The sequence below is a fragment of the Halichoerus grypus genome, chromosome 2 (assembly GCF_964656455.1).
Source record: "Halichoerus grypus chromosome 2, mHalGry1.hap1.1, whole genome shotgun sequence".
Classification (NCBI taxonomy): domain Eukaryota; kingdom Metazoa; phylum Chordata; class Mammalia; order Carnivora; family Phocidae; genus Halichoerus; species Halichoerus grypus.
This window is the reverse complement of record NC_135713.1, coordinates 44,783,343-44,804,583: the sequence shown is the minus strand read 5'-3', so window position 1 is coordinate 44,804,583 and position 21,241 is coordinate 44,783,343. Positions and strand designations below refer to the sequence as shown.

The 21,241-nt window shown below is 38.4% G+C and overlaps 1 protein-coding gene and 1 long non-coding RNA gene across 19 annotated transcripts in view; both read left to right on the top strand.

Annotated features, from left to right (window-relative positions):
- The window catches only part of LOC144381083 (uncharacterized), a 912,868-nt gene that overhangs the window by 503,968 nt on the left and 387,659 nt on the right, over window positions 1-21,241 (top strand). The gene's annotated exons all lie outside the window — the stretch shown is intronic.
- The window catches only part of FAM114A2 (family with sequence similarity 114 member A2), a 31,998-nt gene continuing 10,758 nt past the window's right edge, over window positions 2-21,241 (top strand). The window contains exons 1-9 of one of the 3 annotated variants that reach the window (XM_036114247.2): window positions 2-58; window positions 4,261-4,496; window positions 4,849-4,948; window positions 5,394-5,486; window positions 6,736-6,827; window positions 8,388-8,522; window positions 9,022-9,180; window positions 9,819-9,942; window positions 15,059-15,138. In XM_036114247.2, the coding sequence (XP_035970140.2) occupies window positions 4,275-4,496; window positions 4,849-4,948; window positions 5,394-5,486; window positions 6,736-6,827; window positions 8,388-8,522; window positions 9,022-9,180; window positions 9,819-9,942; window positions 15,059-15,138 (1,005 nt within the window). In that variant the 5' untranslated portion in view covers window positions 2-58; window positions 4,261-4,274. Of the gene's footprint in view, window positions 71-4,260; window positions 4,506-4,848; window positions 4,949-5,393; window positions 5,487-6,735; window positions 6,828-8,387; window positions 8,523-9,021; window positions 9,181-9,818; window positions 9,943-15,058; window positions 15,139-21,241 lie in introns of all 3 variants that reach the window. The other 2 variants (XM_036114244.2, XM_078066768.1) reach the window with 2 other exon arrangements.

Genomic DNA, 21,241 nt, shown 5'->3' with positions numbered 1-21,241 from the left:
CGCACTGAAGGAGTACTTCCGGGGCAGTAGGAGTGGCTCCTCGGCGGCTGTGGCGGCGGTGAGGTTGGCGGTGGCGGTGGCGGTGGGCTGGGTGCGGGGCTTCCAGGGAGGAGGTCGGCGGGGTGCGGGGGCTCGGGACTCGGGGCCGGACCCTCCAGGTGGCTGGGCAGTGGGAGGAGGTGGTCTGGGGCTGGGCTGCCGACACCTCCCGGCTGGACGCGCAGGCTGTAAAGCGCTTTGGTTATTGAAGCTCTACGTTTGTGTGAGGAACTCTCCTTGTCAGCGTCGGAGAAGTTGGGGACGCTTGTTGACCTCAGATGTCCCGTTTGGGACTGGTCTTGTATGTGGGAAGAAGTGAGAGCGCCTGTTTGTCCGTCTAGAGACAGCCAGTGTCAATAACGACAGTAATGACACAAACCATCTCCTCCGTCCTAATAGCAACTGTTACCTATGCGAGGCTATGTGCCAGTCTCTGTTCCAAGCCCCTCGCGTACCTCATGTGGTGGAATCCTTGTAGGAATCCTGCCAGGCAGGTGTTCTAGCCCCGTGTTACAGTTGAGGAAGCGGAGAAGCAGCTAGGTGAACTGACTTCCTCGCCGTTACCGCCCTCAGGAAAGTTGGAAGAAAATCGAATTCCGGAGCCCGTGCTCTTAGCTGCTAAACTAAACCCCTTCCATTTTGGTAACTGTGTGGCTGGAAGTTCCCAAGGAAAATGGGGGGAGGTATATGTGTACATAGAAATGTGTGCATTTTTATTTTTAAGAAAGGACTCAGCCATTTAATTTTACTTGTAGTATTTCAGTTCTTGGAGTGTTTCCACTCCAATTATGAAAATAACCTACACTCACTACCAGGATACTTCGAAAACTTACAAAAACATTAAATAGTGCGATTCCGTATACCTGAAATTTATTCCTTTTTTTTTTTTTTTTTTGCTTTTCCTGTTAAAGTATGAATCCATTGAGAACAGGGATAGCACAGCCATTATAATGATGAAAGTGATGGTAATGAGAATATCAACAGGCACCACCTTTCCACCTAGCCAAATGTCTAGCACATTCTAGATGCTCATTAAATCTTTGTTGCACAAATGAAAGAAGACCCAGTGTTTGATATTTTGAAATATGTCCTTCCAGCCTTTTATAAAATTATATGAATTACTTATGTAATATGTATATTATATATTATATAGTAGTTGCCCCTCATCTGCAGGTGATATGTTCCAAGATGAGAGATGATAAAGTGCCTGTGTGGTGAGATGAGATGAGGTGAGGTGAATGATGTAGGCACTGTGCTGTAGCATTAGGCTACTGTTGACCTTTTGACAACACCTCAGAAAGAGAATCATTTGCTTCGAGACTGGTTGGCCACAGGTAACTGAAACCTCAGATAAAGGGGACTGCTGTATATGGTATACTGCTTATAAAATATATATTATTATGTGTTGTAATTTGGAAAGAGCATATAAAGAAAGTGAAATGATAGTGTAAAAAAAGTACATATTTATTTAGCCACACAAAACATTGATTGAACTTTATGCAAGAACTGTGTAGTCTTTCCTATTAGGTTCTTGGAGTAAATGGGGCAGAAATTGTGTCATAAATAAATTCTCAATCTCCAAAACTTGGTACATTGTAGGTATTCAAAAAAAGTTTGCAAATGAATGAATATTTCAGAGTTGGTTTGCATGTATGTGGGTAGTTGCATCTGAATTTTTTTCTGTGTGTTTTGGGAATGTGTAATGTATGTATATCATATATCCATATGATCTAGGCTCCATGGTGTTGTGTAAATCTACCTTTCTAGCCTTGTGCCTTTTTGTTATTCTCCCTGCTATATTAACTACTGTTATTTTTCGATATTCCATGTCTGTCCATTCCATTCACACTTCCCATGTTTTGTTTCCACACCTTTGAATTTTCTCATTGGCACCTTCACCTGTCAAAATCCCAAGTGCCCTTTAAGACAGGTGTTGCAAGCTCAGATGTATACAGGGGCTAATAAGGTAACAAATGAGTCAAGTAGATTTAGGTGGAGATTATAGAAAACTAGAGAACATTATCCTGCCTAAAAAGACCCAGCAACTCTTTGGTTTGAGCTAATTATTACCATGTTAAAAGTGGGCCCAGTGTCACCAGATATTTCAACTTTACTAGAGAAGTTGAAAATCTGTATTCATGTATGAAGTCTGATTTTTAAATGTTAGCAATTAATATAAAAGTTTAGACACTGTGCAGGCCAAATAACATTTAAAGGCTGGATTTAGCAGTCACATTCTCAGTTTGTGGCCACTGTTCTATGTTTATTTCAGATACTTTGTGCATGAATCATATTCTCTGATCCCAGCAGAGTTTTTCTTCTCTGTTCTTTTAGCATTTTATATATACCTCACCTATAGTGCTCTTTCCAAGGTGCCTTAGGTCTTTTTTTTTTCTTTTTTGAGAGGGAGGGGGAGAGGGAGAGGCAGGGGTAGAGGCAGAGGCAGGGGTAAGAGTGGGAGAGAGAATCCTAAGCAGACTCCACACCCAGTATGGAGTCTGATACGGGGCTTGCTCTCACAGCCCTGAGATCATGATCTGGGTGGACATCAAGAGTCAGATGCTTAACTGACTGAGCTACCCCGGTGCACCTGCCAAGCTGCCTTAGTTCTTAATATGACTTTCTCTTGTACATTGGAAGCATTTGATGGCTTGAATTGGGTCTAATTCTGCACTTGGTAAATATTGGTATAAAATAAATGCTTATATATACCTAAGGCTTTGGTATATATACATTTATTTCTCCTCTGGTTATCTTTATTTCTCCTCTACTTGGTTATCTTGGAAACCAGCATCTGCCTCTTGTAAAAACACCAGTGGTATCTTGGCTTTAATTGCTAAAGAGCTGTACTTATGGTAGGGACTGAATTGGTTAACATTGCTGCTCAAAAGCTAGTTTGATTTAGATTCTATCTGATGGCTTAAATTTTATAATTTATAAATTGAGGTAGAAATAATGACTAAGATTTTTTAATGACAGTCAATAAAAGGAAAAATTGATAAATTGGACCTCATTGAAATGAAAAACTTCTGCTCTGTGAAAGACCCTGTGAAGACGATGAAAAGATAAGCTACAGGCTGGGATAAAATATTTGCAAACCACATATCTGACAAAGGACTTGAATCTAGAGTATATAAAGAACTCTCAAAGCAGTAATAAAACAAAAGAAAAAACCAAAACCCCCAAAGAAAATGAGCTAAAGATACAAATAGGTATTTCACTAAAGGGGATATACAGATGGCAAATAAGCACAGGAGAAGATGTTCTATATGATTAGCCATTATAAAAATACAGCTTAAAGCCACAGTGAGATTATTATTACACACCTGTCAGAATGGCTCAAAAAAGGAAAAAAAAAAACCCACCAAATGCTGGTGAGAATGCTGAGAAACTTGATCACTCATACATCACTGATGGTAATGTAAATGTAAAGAGTGACAGTTCTTATAACACTGAACAAGTACTTAACATGATCCAGCAGTTGCACTCTTGGTCACTTATTTCAGAGAAATGAAAGCTTATATTCCACAAAAACCTGTATGTTAATGTTCGTAGCCATTTTATTTGTAATAGCCCCAAACTGGGGACAGCCCAGATATCCTTCAATGGGTAAATGGTAAAACAAACTGAAATACATTCATACACAAGGAATACTGCTCAGCAAAAAAGGGAAGAAACTATAGATAAAACAACTTGGATGGATGGATCTTGAGGGACTTATGCTGAGTGAAAACAGTTGATCTCAAAAGGTTACATACTGTATGAATCTGTTTATATGACATCTTGTATAGAGATGGAGAACAGATTAGAGGTTGCTGTGGGTTGGTGGTGGGCGGGGTGGGGGTGAGGGGATGTGGCTGAAAAAGGACAACACAAGGGATCCTTGTGATTGAACTGTTCTGTATCCTTAGTGTGGTGATGGTCACACAAATCTATACGTATGATAAAATTTCACGAACTAAGTAACCATACATAAGTGCCTATAAAACTGATGAAGTCTGAAGATGGTCAGTGGGTTGTATCAATTTCCTGGTTGTCATATTCCACTGTGGTTACATAAGTTGTTGCCATTGGAGGAAACCGGGTGGAAGATATACAGAACTGTCTGTATTTCTTACACCTGCATGTGACTCTATGATAATCTCAAAATAAATAGCTTAAATAACTTACAGCAAAAAAGCATATAAGATTAATTTTTTTCTTTGACTTTTTTTTCACCAGGCAATGATCTAATCATGTCAGAGAAAGATGATATTGAGACTCCAGTGATAACTGAAGCATCCTCCACTCTTGAAGATGGGAACTGTGAACCAGCCAAGAATTCTGAGTCTGTTGACCAAAGTGCCAAGCCAGAGAGTAAATCCGAACCTGTAGCTATCACTCGGAAAAGACCGGAGTCCAAACCTTCCAGTGACCTCGAGACTTCAGAAGTTCTCCCTGTTGAGGCATCACAGGCTGTAGGCAAAGTAGAGTATCTATTAAAACACTGGGATTAAAAGTTAGGGTTAAAAGGAATTTGGAACCAAAACCAATTTAAGATTGTATCTATTTCTTTTCTTTAAAAGCCATAAAACACAATTTTCTCAGTTTTATAAATGACTTTATGAGTAGTTGCCTTTGCTACATGGTGCTTAAATGCAGGTGACATAACATTTGTCAGGCAAGCAACACAATTCTTTAGCTTAATGATAGGTATTTCTTCACCTGTACTTTGGACTAATAATTAGATACCTTGTCTATACACTCTCTTATTCTCTACTTTTTCCCTTTTCTTTTGCCTTTTGTTTTTCTGCCTACTGGGAAGAATAGGAGACTGTTTCCAAAGATGTACCTCAGACCGGTTGGGGATATTGGGGCAGCTGGGGCAAGTCATTACTCTCTTCAGCCTCAGCTACAGTAGCTACAGTAGGTAAGATCATCATTTTGCTAATTTTGTGTGTATGTTGCTCCAGATCTGTGTTAAAAATGACTTTGTTAATAATTCTTATTCCATGTTTACTTAAGGGCTTTATAGTTTGAGAATTCATTAGGAATGATGGGCTGATTTGTAGTATAGCTAGAGTTTACAGCATCTTCTCATTAGCATTTCTTATTAGAGTTTCTTGTTTTCTCATTAACCAGAAATTGTTAATATAAGACTATTGTGCGGTGGTAAATCAAGTTTGTTGGTTTTGTTGGTTTTGTTTTTTGGTAAGATTACACTTCCAAACATTAGTTATGTATGGTCAGAATAAAATGTCTGTGACCATAGTGATTTTAAAAATCTGCAGGATTGTTTTGGTTTGTTTCTTCAGTTTTGGTGATTAATAGTAAGTAATATTCAAATGTAAAAATGTTACCATTTTCCTCATTAGGACAAGGTATTTCAAATGTCATTGAGAAGGCAGAGACTTCTCTTGGAATTCCTAGTCCCAGTGAAATTTCAACCGAAGTCCAGCATGCAACAGGTCAGTATGTGGAAACATTAAGACCTAGAATTATGGGTTAAAATGGAACAGTTGAGCTCATTTTTCAGTATATATTTATTGAGTAGTCTGATATTCAGGGCATCATGGAATTGGTGACAAAGGGGTTTGGAATCTGACTAACAGAAGTTTGTGTCGTTTAGCCACTTTAGTCATCTATGAAATGGGATGATCTGTGTCAAAGGACTGTTAAAAACATTAAATAAAGCCATGAATGTAGAATATAAGAATTGCCTAGCATTGTGTTTGGCACAAATGAGTAAGAGCCTAAGAAGAATTAGCTGAATTTGACTCTGTTGTGACACAAAAAAATATTTTAACGTGTTTAGTTTTAAGGGTTTAATTTTTTGTGTTTGGATTTTTATGAGGGTGAAATTTAATTTTGGATACCTGCTTTGATCAGTGTACTCTCCCTTAAGCCACAAAATACAGAATTATAACCAGGGATCAAGATGGCCTGGGACCAGAAAATAGGAAGTTTTCGGGCCCTGATTTTGCTTTCTCCATCTCTCAGGGGCTTTATTGTCTCCCACTCTTGTTTCTTTTTGATCGTCTCATTTTTTTTCTCCAATAAGCATAATTTTCTAGGATAAAATTTAAAATAGAGCATATTTTAAAAAGTCAGATTTATTGATTTTATAATTTATATGTGTAATTAATTGTAAATTATATGTAAATGCATTATTTACATATAGTAAAGGTTACTCTTTTAAGGTATACAGTTTATGTGTTTCAACGAACATATAATCCTGTTTACACAGTATAATCACAGTCCATTGTGATTATACAGTATAGAATATTTCCTGTATGTGTATAGATAATCAAAATGTAAGAATATTTTCATCACCCCCTAAAAGACTCCTCTTGCCCCTTTGTGGTCACACCCATCAGTTACTCTCAGTTTTTGTCAACTGCTCATCTATTTTCTGCCTAAAGTTTGACTTTGTCCAGAAGATCGTATACATAGAATCATACAGTATAAAATGTATTGTTACATATACAGTAGTTTGCTCAAACGACTGGATTTTATTTTTGAAATGAAATGAAAATGAAAAAAGCTATGTTTTCATTTTAAAATAGGTAAATAGTTTAAAATAATAAAACAAAAAGGGGTAAGGCTACCCTGTGTATAGGAAGCAGGGTCTAATTTTTAAAATTTCACATAGATGCTGATAAAGAAAACTATTTATGGATCATCCCTTCATGTTTACACATCTCCTTCCTCCTGTAGGAGAGACAAATGCCAAAGAGAATGCAAACTCTTCCCCATTGACTGGGCCATTTGGTGTATTCTCAACCATCTCTACTGCTGTTCAGACCACAGTGAGTAAAATGCATGGTAGACTGTATCCCTCTGTGAATATAGTGGTTTTTTTTTTGTTTTTTTTTTTTATCTCTTCCTCCCTCCTTTTCTTGAAAAGCCACGAGGACTGATTACTCTTATGGGAGTCCACAAATTGCTGAAGATCAATCACTTTGATCTTAGGGGTAGAGTGGGAGCTACTTGAAAACTTTCTTTAAAGAAGTAGAGAGCAGAAGATGAAGAGTAACAGAGAGGCAATGTACATAATATTTAATGGACTATGAATTCTGAGTTTGGTGGCCCTAGAAAATGTCCCTACTTTACAAAAATATTTTTCTCATAACTATAGATGATTAGAAACATTTTTAAAAGGATTTTATAGGAAACTTAATATCTTTCTTTATGAAGATAGATAACTAGTACTTTTTAATTTTAATTTCTTGAAGTAAAACATATATACAGAAAAGTGAAATCATAAGTATTCAGTTGGAATTTTTACAACATGAACACACTCAGCCTAAGAAACCAACGTGATGGTATATCATAGGTTTTCCACCTGTACCCTCTCCCAGCCATCTGTGCTTCTTCCTTTTGCCCACCAAGATAACCACAATTCTGACTTCTACCATCATAGATTAATTTTGCCTACTTTTAAACTTGACATAGATGGAATCATACAGTATGTACCCTATTGCATTTGGCTTCTTTTACTCAACATTATATTTGTATTATTTCTCCATCATGTAGTTGGTATGGTGTATTCCATTTTCTTTGCTGTATTCCATTATGTGACTATGTAGCATTTATTTATTCCATGGTTGGTGAGTACTGGGGTTGTTTCCAGTTTTTGGCTTTTACGAATAGTACTGCCATGAACATTTTGTATATTTTTTTTTTTTTTAAAGATTTTATTTATTTATTTGACAGAGAGAGAGAGTTAGCGAGAGCAGGAACACAAGCAGGGGGTGTGGGAGAGGGAGAGGGAGAAGCAGGCTTCCCGCAGAGCAGGGAGCCCAATGTGGGGCTCGATCCCAGGACCCCGGGATCATGACCTGAGCCAAAGGCAGACACCCAATGACTGAGCCACCCAGGCGTCCCTCTCTTTTTTTTTTTTTTTTAATATTTTATTTATTTGTCAGAGAGAGAGAGAGTGAGCACAAGCAGGGGGAGTGGGAAGCAGAGGGAGAAACAGGCTTCCCACTGAGCGGGGAGCCCGATGCAGGGCTCTATCCCAGGACCCTGGGATCATGACCTGAGCCGAAGGCAGTTGTTTAACCGACTGAGCCACCCAGGCGCCCCATTTTGTATATCTTTTGATGAACCTCAACATTTCTGTTGAGTATGCAACCATGTGTAGAGTTGCTGGGTCATAGGTTGTTCATATGGTCAGCTATAGTAGATACTGACATACAGTTCTCCAGAGTGTTTAAACCCGTTTACATTCCCACAAGCAGTGGGAATGTTTTAGTTGCTCCACATTCTTGCTAGTGCTTGGTATTGTTAGCCACTATTTTATATAATCCAAACATGCAGATGTCTTTTTTCAGTATTACTGTAATGAAGTTGCATGTGTTTCCCAGGGAAAGAGCGTAATCAGTGGGGGTTTGGATGCCTTAGAATTCATTGGGAAAAAGACAATGGATGTAATAGCAGAAGGGGATCCTGGATTTAAAAGAACCAAGGGTCTGATGAACCGGAATTCTACATTGTCTCAGGTACTGTTTGTCTTTACCCGTTTACTTCATGTTTCTGTTTTGATCTGTATTTTTGCCTGTGGTAGACCTTATTAATAATGCCTTTTGAAAAGTTTTCAGTGATACTTTTATTAAGGCTTTTTTGGGTAGGGGGTGGCTGGTGAGATCTGAAATGTTTAGAAAGATGCCCAGTTCTTTTTCTCCTCCTCTTTCTTTTCTGTAGGAGCCTCCTATCAGTGCAGTAGAAGGTGACAAGCCCTTTCAGAGTTGTTGAGTACATTAATGTTTAAAGCACTTTCCACCTGGTTCCTTAGGTGTTATTTACCCTGTCCAGGATCGAATTTTGTGTGACCGTTTTTTCCCAGCAGCTCCTTAGCCTATCAGACTTGAATTGCAGTGCTAGGAATGAAAGGGCAGTGCGCTCTCCTGTTACCATCTCAGCTTTGCTTCCCTCAGCTCTCAGAACTCACCCTTGAGCTCTCATTACTTGCTGCAGGGTAAGCTTCCACCTTTTTTTCAGGTTTTACGAGAGGCAAAGGAGAAAGAAGAGCTATGGACCTCCAATGAGGTTACCTTGGAAACGGACAAGAAAACTAATTATGGGCTCCTCTTTGATGAATTTCAAGGCCTTTCACATCTGGAAGCTCTGGAGATGCTTTCCCAAGAAAGTGAAATAAAGGTAATTCCAAACCAGCAATTTCAAATGGATGGTCTTCAAGCAAAGGAGTGCTGTGTAGTTTCTTCTCTGTTTGTACAGTTGGAAGATGAAATGTATTTGACATGGAGGCTTGAGACTCTTTGAAAATACTATACCAAGATAAACTAATTGCTAGAAATATAATGAATCCAGTGTTATTTCTTTCAATTTAAATAGAAAAGGACAGGTTAACCAGGAGGTCTTAATAGCACATTTGTATTTTGCCTTTGCCTTGGTCTTTTTTTTTTTTTTTTTTGGTAGTCTCTCTGGCTTAATTTGGATTAAATTGCCTGTTGTAATTTGGATTAAATTCTGCCAATTTGGATACAATTGCCTGTTAGTTTTTAATTGATTCAAGACTGCTTAACTTCCCCCTAATTTCTTAGCCATTGTTAAGCACTAATAGTTTCCGGATGTTTCTGGCTTTTAATTTTTTTTTAAGTATAAATTCTCCCTATCTTTCTGTAAAGACTAGCGTCTTGTATTGAGGTTCTTAAGGAATAGTTTGTATTGGCTGGTGAGCTCATAATTTTTATTTTAATTTGGTCTGTAGCCTCTTCTCCATTTGAAAATGTTTTTCTTTTGTACTCACAACTTTTTATTATTTTATATCCATTCAGGTGAAATCTATTCTTAATTCTCTAAGTGGAGAAGAATTAGAGACTCTAAAACTTGAATTGGAGCAACTCAAGGAAGCATTTTCCCTAGCAGAGTTCTGTGAGGAAGAGGAAGAGGAGAAAAAAGGTAATATGAAAATCTAGTATTTGAGTGGAAGGGATACAGCATGTTTATATGCAGTCTATTGCCCTTGAAATTTTCTCTTCAATTACACTAGTCTGATTTTGCTTTTTGCTGCCTTGCCCCTGACTAGGTATTGATATGAGCAGTTGGTCTTAAGTGCGTATCTTTGTTCCATTCCCCGCTTCTGCCCCTCAAACTGTTGGTGATTTCTCCAGGTCTCATCTTGCAACTCACAAAACTGCCTGCTTTTTTGGTTAGAGAATTGCCCTTGTTAGATTCCTGCCTCAGTCTGGATGGTCATCCCTGTGAGCTTTTATGTCCCTAGATACTGCTCCTCTGCCTCTCTGAGTCCTGTGACCCCTGTCCTCATCTTGAATTCAGGCAGGCAGGGTGAGAGTTATCCAAAATGTGGGTGATAATTTGGCTTTTTTATTTTCAAAAGCTTTTTTTTTTATGCCATATTCTTAATATTTGCATACTCCTGAAAATGTAAGTATAGTAACTACTCATTTTTGCAAAATTATCAGGAAACAAGGTCATTTACATAAAGCATAATTTCTAGTCAACTGAATTTTAAGCTTTTAAGAGTTTTATTTTAAAGTTTAGCTGGAAATATTTCTCATATGTATTACACACTAACTGTTTTTTTAGTAGAATCTAATGAATACAGTTTTTTGACTTTCTGATGAAACGATCAGTTATAAATATTAAAAGTGACTAGAAAAATTCCTTCAGAGTCCATCAGGACACATGAGCCAATCAGATTAAGTCGGTGGTTTGAAGAGTGTGATCTGCAGATTCTTGGGTCCCCAGGATCTCTTCAGGGAATGCATGAGTCAAAACTCTTTGCATCATAATACCAAAATGTTTTTTTTTTTTTTAAAAATTTATCATTTTAACATTTGCACTGATGGTGCAAAAGCAGTGGTGAGTAAAATTACAGGTGTCTTAACACAGATCAAGACCGTGGTACCAAACTGTACTAATATTTTCACTGCCATGCATTCATAGTTAATAAATAAATAAGTAAAATTTTTTAAAGTGCCAGTTTCATTTAACCTTATCCTCATGAAACAGTAACAGTGATTAATCTTACTAAGTCTTGACCCTTGAGTACACTTATTTTTCATCTTTTGTGTGATGCATACTGAAGCTGTCTCAAGGAAAAGCACTGTTATTGTTTGAGTCATAAACTGAAGTACCTGTTTTTTAATGGAACGCCATTTTTATTTAAAAAGATTGCAGTCACACAGACTGTTCAGAGTAGGATATTTGGTAAAAATTTTCTTGAAAATGAATGAAAGGAGCCTTCACTTGAAGTAAAGAAATACTTGTGACTAGTAAAATTTAAACTAAGCAAAAGTTAGAATTTTGTAAAACTTCTCTTTGTTGCTGTGGTGAGCTTGACCACTTCCCAGTGCTTACAGATTTTTTTGATGAAACTGGTGGTGAGAGTAACAAATTTGATTTCCTAGAGGTATTTAAATGTGTTAGCATTTAGAAGACTTGTGTAATTCAGAGAACCAGTATTTTCCAGATGACTAATGGGTGGTGTTACAAAGTCATGCCTGGGCAAGGGATGGACCAGTGGATTTTAATTTAATGTAACTGAATTCAAAATTTCATGATATGATTTCAGGTTCTACATTATAACTAACCTTTAAGAAATAACTATTTGTTGAGTTTTGGTGTAGTATTGAAGAATATCCACAATTATCTGCAAAGGCTATTAAAATTATTCTCCTCTTTCCAACTATGTGAGCTTGAATTTTCTTCGTGTACTTTAAAAGATTGAATGTAAAAGCAGGTAAAAGAATCCAGCTGTCTTTAAGCTAGGCATCAAAGAGATTTGCAGAGATATAGAACAATGGCATTCATCTCACTAAAATTTTTCTTTTTTGGAAAATGTAGTTGTTTTTCTTAAAAATTATGTCAACAAGTGTGTTTAAAGAATTAAATACTTCAGACATTTCAGTTTTAATTTTTAATATGATGAGTGTTGACAGGTATGTAACTTACATTAAAAAAGACTCTTTGGGGTTCTCAAAAAGTTTTAAGAGTATAAAGGGATCCTGAGACCAAAGTGTTTTTGAGAGCTGCTATATTAAATTATCCTAAACTGCTATGCTTTTAGAAATGTCTCTATTGCTTTCCAGAATTGTACATCTTTATATTCTGTGCATTTCTCTGCCCATCTTTTAATTCTCTTCACTATCAATGAGCTTCCTTCTAATACCCTCCGAATCTCATTTTCTATCTTTAATCAGCTTTGGGTGGAAAACCAGTTAACTAGTTTATTCAAGTTGTGTATTAAAAGGGCACTTGAGTGAGAGTCTTGAGAGTCTTAGGGCCTTTCTTGTGAGAGAAGGAAGTAAAGTAGAATGTATGGATTCTATACTAAGAGAATAGAACTTCCTCTTTTTTGTTCCCATTTGTGTTTTGCACTGAACTCTAAGAAGTCACATTGACTGGTTATATAACATCTTGCTATATGTACTATGTAAAGATACTGGTCCTGATATGAAATGGCTCTTGAATAAAAGTTTTTAAAGCTTACCTGAAGTGCTGAGAAGACAGTATAGCATGGTGGATGAAAGGATGGGCTTTAGAGTTAGACCTGGGTTCAAAATCAAGATTGCTGTTTCCTAAGCCATGTGACCTTGGAAAATTACTTAACACTGAAATTCTGTTTTCTCTTCTGTAAGAAGAAGATGCTAATTTCTCTCAGGTTGGACTAAATGAAATATTAAAGGTGTGACACATGGTAAGCACTCAACAAATGGTGGCTGCTATTTTCATTATCAGGGTGGCATAAGTAAAGATCTACGCTTAGCAGGAAATCCATAAATTAATTTTTATTTATTTAAGTTGCTCTCTTGTTCCTAACTAAGCCCTAGTGTGGCAATCCCCAGTTATCTATAAACTTAATTTATTTGTACATAATACCATTAACAGTATTTGTTCAATTTAGTCAACATCTGGCTTGGTATAGTAATCAGAAATCCTGATCTTTAAATACCATTCTGAGGACTCTAATGGCATTTCTGAACAGATGGATTTGTGTCTATGACATTTTTCTCCCCTACCTGTTTGCCAGAGATCAGGACTCTGAAAAGAGAGCACTGAAGTGCTGTGCACTACCCTCCCCAACAGGTTTTCCCAGGGATTTTGGATGAAAATGCAACACTGACCTTGGTATTATATCTCAATGAAAATGTTAAAAAAAAAAAAAAAAAAAAAAAAGGTGAGGTGGTAGCAGAGGGAAGAGAAAACCATTGAAGAGGGAGACCCCAGCCTCTCTTGAGTCCCTCTAAAGCACTAGCCCTACCTCCTTTCCATCCTCGAACTTTTACCTTATCGCAGCAACTACTTTTTATACTTAGGTCTGTGGGCAGTACATGACAGGATCTCCAAATTTTTTTGATCAATCCTTAGCAGTAAAAGTTTTTTTGAGCACTTAGACTTAATGTATGTACATTTGATGTTTATAAATTGTATACATGTACTACTATAATAATATATTACTTACGTTCTAAAGTATACCCTAAAATAGATGTTTTTAAAGGATGAGATAAATGTCTACAAATAAAAGTTCTGTTGTTCCCTCAGTACTCTATTGGATTATTTTGTGAAACCCTTGGGGTACATGCATCCCAGTATAGTTTCAGATACTCCCTTGCTCCCAAATAATTAGAAGCTTTGCTACGAAAACAAAATGCCTGTCAGATTTTAGATTTTTAGGCAGTAGGATTTGATAGGTTATAGCTGTAGTATTTAGGAGATCAACTTTCACCAAATCATATTATACCTGAGATCACCAAACCATTGGAATTCTCTGTCTTGAACACCAAGAGAGAAGGACGAAAGGATAGTAGATGGAGAGAGAACGAAGATGGATTTTTTCTTCTAAGGGTTTTGGGGAGAAACCAGATATGAAGAATAATCATTTGCCCTGGTAAGCCATGAACTGGTGACTAAGAAATATTCATATGGATTATAAGTGCTAGAAGATGTCTATATACAAGAGTTCTCCCTACAATGTACAGTTAAGAGAAGCCTTGGTCTGAGGAAATTAAGTAAGATTTAGATGAGTAGAAAGGAAAACAGCATTTCTTGCCATTTGTTTGGATGTGGTGTTTGTTTTTTATATTGACTCACCTATTTACCTGTATGTTTCTCAAATATAAGCATTATGTATTTCCCATCGTCTCTTAGGCTTCTTAACCAATAGCTTTCTTACTATTCTTCTGACATTCTGGGGTCCCATTTCCTCTTCCTTTCTTCTTATCCATCATTATTTCTTACCTGGATCCTGGATTGTTGCCTCAGCCTTCCTACCCCTCTTCTTGTTCCCATTTCAGTTCATCCCCCACCCAGGAGCCAAAGTGGGTCTTTCTAAAGTTTAAGTTGGATATATCTGTCTCTCTTTAAAATCATTCAGTGTCTCCTCACTCCCTCAATAAAAAGCTTGAATTCCTCACCATGTTTTTAAGGCCCCCTTTAACTGGATCCTACTTGACTTTCTAGCTTCATTCTTACCTCTCTTCTCCCCTTTACATTAAGACGCTCCCAAACATATTAAACTTGTTGCCGTGCTTTCTTTCACCGCTGCATCTTTTACTTGTTTTCACTGTCTGAGACTCTTCCTTTTCTCCTGGCTAAGTTGTACTCATTTTTTATGTCCTGACTTAAATTCCACTTTCTTGGAAGCACAGACATAGTACCTGCTTAGTACTCTGCCTTAACCAGTTCTCATTCCTACATCTGGAATATGATATACAGAGCACAGGATTTGGACTGGGGTGGGAGGGCCAAGGTTTGACTCCTAATCTTTGCTATGAGAGTTTGGGGAAATTAGCCCCTTCAAGCCCTAGTTTCTTTATCTCTAACATGGGATAGTGACACGTTTTAGAAGCCCACTGAAAGGATTCATTGTCATATACAGCAGGATTCTTAAGCACTGATGCACCATGCTCATTTAGACTGCTGTTGCTGTGACTGTTGGTGCTGCCGCTCCTGCCATGCCTCCCCTCTTCCTCCTTACCACCCCCACCCCCATCACCATCTGTCTGTCTGCAGTGTCTTAAATGGGACCTGGTTTTTGTTTTTGTTTTTTTAGGGGATGAAGACTTTACCAAAGAGATAACAGAGCTATTTTCCCAGCTGCAGGTCTCCTCCAAACCTGAGAAACTTGCCTGGGTAAGTTACTACTTCTTGGTGATTTTCATTTTTTTTTTACTTGTGTTGATTTAGTGGATAAAGAATATAAGATTCTAACTTCCTGGCAAGGATGTCACCAAATCGGGGGTATATTCTGAATTCCATACCTTCTGCCGGCCTCCTGCTCTCACAGGTTAGCATGCAGATCTCACATCTGCCCTGCCTGCCTCACACTTCTGATCCTCACCTGTTTTCATTTGGAATGCTTGCTTATCTGAAAGCTCACATTAGGCCACAGTGTTGGCAGTGCTCCCTAGCCTTCGTGAGACCAGTGGGTTAGCCTCTATTGAGGTCTCCCTGTTCTCAGGGCTCTGAGTGATTCAGAGATGATGGAATCTGGCCCTGGCCCTTATGGACCTGGATGGAGGTTATCATTTCTCAGAGCCCAGTGACCGCTTAGCATGTGGAAATGAGAGTCCCATGGCCTAGGCCTTGGTCTTTGATGGTGATGTATGAGCTATCTTCACACATTTGGAATGTGAAAGGGCTTTAATCAGAGTGGGTAGGAGGCTCTGTTTGCAGAGCAGTACTCACAATAGCATACATGCCAGTGCCAGCTCATGGGACACTGTCCACTGGCTCTTGGGCTGCTTGCTGCCTCTTCACCCTCCTCTCCCAGTCTCCGGAAACATCCCTGGACCAGTTAACGGCAGGCACGCATTGGCCATTACAGTCACCTGCATGCCTCAGGGTAAGGAATGTGATGCTTGATTTGTTATCCCACTCCCTTATGCCCAGTGAAAACGCTGCATTCCCCAAGAAAGCTTTTCAGATTACCCCCCAGCAGCTCATCTTCCTCATCTCAACTGTAGAACTTGACTACAGCACTTTCTAGCTTGTATCATCATAGTGTTTTTTGAGTTGGAAATAATGTCAAATTTAGAGAAAAGTTGCACAAATAAAGCAAATAACACTCATTTATCTTTTATGCAGATACACCTATTGTTAACAGTTAACTCCATATGTTTAATCATTCGTGTTTGAGCATTTATTCTCTCATTCCCTCTCCTATCCCTTCCCCTCCTTTTCCCCTTCTCCCCCATACAGCACCACACACATACACATGCGCACATGTGTGTTGTTATTATTGGGACTATTTTGGGGAATTAATTGTAAACGTGAGAGCCCTTTACTCATAAATATTTTAATATGTACCTGCTGAGAATATGGATATTCCCTTACGTCACCACAGTAGTTATTCCCTGCAGTAAACTTAACATTGACACTTTTTTTTTTAAATATTTATTAGAGAGCAAGAGAGAGAGAGAGAGCATGAGCAGGGGGAGGGGCAGAGGGAGAAGCAGACTCTCCGCTGAGCAGGGAGCCCGACCTGGGGCTCGATCCCAGGATCCTGGGATCATGATCTAAGCTGAAGGCAGATGCTTAACTGACTGAGCCCCCACCCAGGTGCCCCTGATAAGCATATTTTTATTTAATCTGTTGTCCACTTGTCCACATTCTGGTTTTGGCAGCTGGCCCAACAATGTCCTTTGTATCAAATTTTTTCCTCTAACATTGGAGCCAGTACATAATCATGAATTGTGTTTAGTTGTCATGTATTTCTGTCTCTTTTAATTTAGAGTAGTTCCTCACTTTCCTTGTCTTTTATGATGAGATATACAAACTCCTTTCCCCCCGTATAAAAGTAGAGTATTCCTCATTTGGGGTTTGTCTGGTGTTTTCTCATGACTAAAGTCAGGTTATGCTTTCCCAGGTAAGACACTTCATCAGTAAGGTTGTATCCTTCCCAGGCTATCATATCTAAGGCACACGATGTCCATCTTCCCCTTATTGTGATGTGTTGCCTGATTTCTCACTCTATGGTTATGATTTTTTCCCTGTGTTACTAATAAACTTTCTGTGGGGAGACATTTTAAGACCAACAAATATCCTGATCCTCATCATAATTTCCCTCCTAGGTTTAGCATGTATTCATGATTCCTGCTGTATCAATATTTACTGTGATGGTTGCAAAAGGATGATGTATTTTAACCCTAGCACTTGCCCCACATTTATCAGTTGGCTCTTGGCAAAGCTAGGAAATGTACTCAGATAACACACCCCATATTTTATGTGTACACACGTACATAAGTTGGAGATCATGAGTTTATCTTGGTAACTCCAATTTCAGTCCATCCCTACAGGGTTCTTCCTGCCTTGCCTTTCCTCATGACACGTTTGTACTCTCTTCTTCCACAGTAAGAACCCCATCCCCCAACATTAGCACATGTCCTTATTTCCTCAGTTCTGTAATGCATCTGAAATAGTTTCATTGCTTTGCCCATGCTACTATAAAACCAGCCTATGGAAAGAATGTATGATTTATTTGCTTTCCCCCTTGTTAATTTAATTTTTGAATATGTAGGGTATTATCATTGTTTCTGAAAGTCAAAACTGTATAATTCCCATCTGCTCCATTTTCTCTTTATTTATTTGGTGCAAAGAGGTGATTTTATTAAAAGCACAGGAACAGGACCCGTGGGCAGAAAGAGCTGCACTGGGGTCATGAGGAGTGGCCCATTTGTATACTTTCAAGTTGGGAGGGGAGTTAGGGATAGTGTAAGTCTATAAGGAACTTTGGAAGCAAGGTTTCCAGGACCTTGAGGGGGCTAGCTGTTGTTGGGAAAAGGTCATTTATTACCGTCTAATAAAACCTTAGTCATGAGACCCTTCAGATGTATGTGAGCCGTATGCTTGGGGGATGATTACCAACATGTATCTTGGGGGGGTTTAGAGATAAAGGAAGTTTCCAAAGGAATTTTTATATGTTAAAGTAGACTTACAGGATCCTGGTGTCGGGGGGGTGGGGTAGTCAGGCTAGGATTGCCTGTTGCCCTTAGCAAAGTATTAACATGGAGGCCGCTGAGTCCCTAGAGGAATGTCACTCTGCCTGTTTCAAGGACTTGTCACTGGGCTGTAGGGAGTAAGGACATTTAATAATTTTTCTTCTGCCTTTGTTTTCCACATCATCCCCCCTGAACAATTTGACTCTTAAATCTTTAAGGTTGCTGAGGGCAGAAGGTCTCATCTTCTGTAACTTTTTCTCCTTTTAGATATTAAACTTTCTTGCTTTCTGGCATGTCCTTGTGCTTTTTTTAGATAAGTAAATATATTTTAAAGATAAGCAGATATATTTTCTGCTTATACAAAAGTTAACATACTCTGTATGTTCTTTAGCATTTTGCTTATTCACTTAACCTTATGAATATGTATTTTTATAAATGTATCATAAGTTGTTTTTGTTTTTTTAAATGTGTATCTTACCTCCCATCCTAAATCTTTTTTTTTTTTAAAGACTTATTTATTTGAGAGAGAGACAGAAGGAGAACGTGTACAGAGGGGAGGGGCAGAGGGAGAGAGAGAATCTCAAGCAGACTCCCCACTGAATGCGGAGCCTGACACAGGGCTGATCCCACAACCTGAGATCATGACCCGAGCCGAAATCAAGAGTTGGATCCTTAACTGACTGAGTCACCTGGGTGCCCCACCTTCCATCCTAAATCTTAAATTTCTTCAAGGCTGGATCTTTGCCTTATTGGCCTTTAAAATCCCAGATGTACATTTCTTACTTTGTGGGGTTGAGCAAGTTGGTTAACCTTTCTGCCTCAGTTCCTCTATCTGTGAGATAGGGATGATGTAGAGTTCTTGTGAAGAATTAATGTGTTAATACATACAAAACTTTTATGGAGTCCCTGGCTCATAGCAAATGCTCACCATTGATGGTTCTATCTATAGAAGTTCGCCTTATGTATTATACATTTAGGTATTTGATAAATATACATATGTCAAGTAACTTTTATTTTGCTAGGTGCTAGGGAAACAGAAATGAAAAAGACATAATTTGTGTACTCAAGGAAATCATAATAAGAAGTTATTTTAAAAAGGCAAGTAACCCCTTAGCTGTTTGGTAGTACTGGTCATTCTCTGAAAGCAGTCTTCACATTTTTACATTTTGGGTGTTGAGTCATAAGAAGTAGAATAGTTAAAGGTCAGGGCCTGATTTTCCCCAAGGATTTATATGGAAGACTGTCATATAGGGGAAAAGCAATGAAGCAGGAGTCTGAGTACACAGTTCTGATTCTTATTCTGACACATGTGATGTGGGCAAATCCCATTTCTTTTCTAGGCCTCATTTTATTTTTTTCCCCCAGCTGATAAAAAATAAGTGGTTAGAGAAGTTAAACTCAAAGGTGCCTTTTAATTCCTAAGTCTCCAGGTCTCTCCAATGGGAAGTTCCAGACTGAATTCTGGGTGCGAGGCCTGGGTAGCATTGCTGATTTTCAAAAGATATGATAAATTACCTTGAGTTGGTACAGTAGTTCATAATGACTTCAGTTAATGTATTTATTACAGGAGTGGTCATTTTGAGTATGTACTATGCTTACTAAAATATCTCCTTCAAGTATACTACATTTATGATACCAGTTTTTTTCTCTTGAGTGGCTTTATCTCTCCATTTTTCTGTCTTCTTTTAATCTGAGATAAATCAATCCCTGGTTTTTCTCTCATTTTATCTCTTCAAAGAAATTGCAGAGCATTTCACATACTATTTAGACTGTTAGTCATCTGTTAGGATTCTTTCCAGCCTCATCTCTCACTGTTCTCTTCTCTCAAAATCTCACCACTCCAGCCTCATCTTCTACCATGCTTCTCCCATATTGGTCTTCCTTCTGTTCCTTCAGTACACCCACCTGATTTCCCTCTACTTACAACTCTCATTGTCTAAATATTTGCATGGCTGATTCCTTTTAAACTTCAGATTTCAGCTCAAATTTCACTCTTCGAGACCCCTCCTGACCACCTAAGTCAAGTCTGCCTTCTCATCCAGTCCATACTCTCCATCTCTCCATTTTATTTTCTCACTCATTTGTTTGTTAATTGTCTTTCTGCACTAGAGTAAAGAAGCGCAGGACCATGGTTTATATTAGTCGCCACTGTATTCCCAGCACCGAGGACAGTGTGTAGTAAATATTTGTAATGGATGAACTAATTAATAAATGCACCGTCTGCTCTGGTCTAACTAGTTGCTTCATAGTTTTCTCAGCACACTTTGAGTTTTCTTGTTTCCAGTCTTTTATATAGTTATTATTATTTTTTAATTTGAGAAGTTAATATATAGGGAAATTATAGATCAGAGCCAGATTGTTCTTGAGGGTTTTTATGGGAGATCTTGTGCCATAGGAGAAAGAACCTTGAAATGAATGTCTGGGTACATAGGTTCTGCTCTAGCGCATTCATGCTGTAGCCTTGGGTATAGCCCCGTCTGTTCATTTTAAAGGCTCAACCCCAGTGCTATATATGTATTAAAACCTGTGATTCTCATTTCTCAACTGGAATTACTCTCATGGTCTTCTCTGGATTCCTATTGCTTAGTTACAGCTCTGAGCACATTCCATGTATATAAAGTTCCTCAAGTGGATGCCTTCATTTAATTACAATAAACCTTTTCTTAGAAGCCAGGACACTCTCAGTTGCAAATGACAGAAACTCCAGTCAGACTGGCTTAAGAAAAAAGGGGCATTCATTACCTCAAGAAACTAGAAAATCAAGGGGCAAGACTGGCTTCAGGCATGGTTATCTACCCAGGAACCCCACTCACCCTCTACCCCAATCCCCACGCCGATCTCTTGACTCTGCTTTTTTCTGTTTTGGCTTTATTCTTAGAGGATCTTTTCCTCATGGTGGTAGGATGACTACTGGCAACTTCAGGGTGACTTTTTTTCCCAATTGAGTAACTCCAACAGAAGGAGGGCTTCCCTTCCCTAATAATTTTATCAGATGTCCTGAGGCTGATGCCCATTGACCTGGGTTGGGGTCACTTTTCCATCCATGAAGTAATCACTGTATAGATAGGGGGATTAATATTCTTGGTAACTAAATCTGAATTGTTTGCCAACCCTTGGATCCAGAGGGTGGAAGCAATCCTACCCAAACCACATGAACTAAGAAAAATCTGGAACCTACTACCGAAAGAAAAGAGATATGGATACTGGCTAGGTAAAAACAGTAGGTGTCCTCTATAGTGTGCTAGGCACTGGGTGTGCAAATCCAAATAAGACATTCTGTAACTATCCTATAGCAA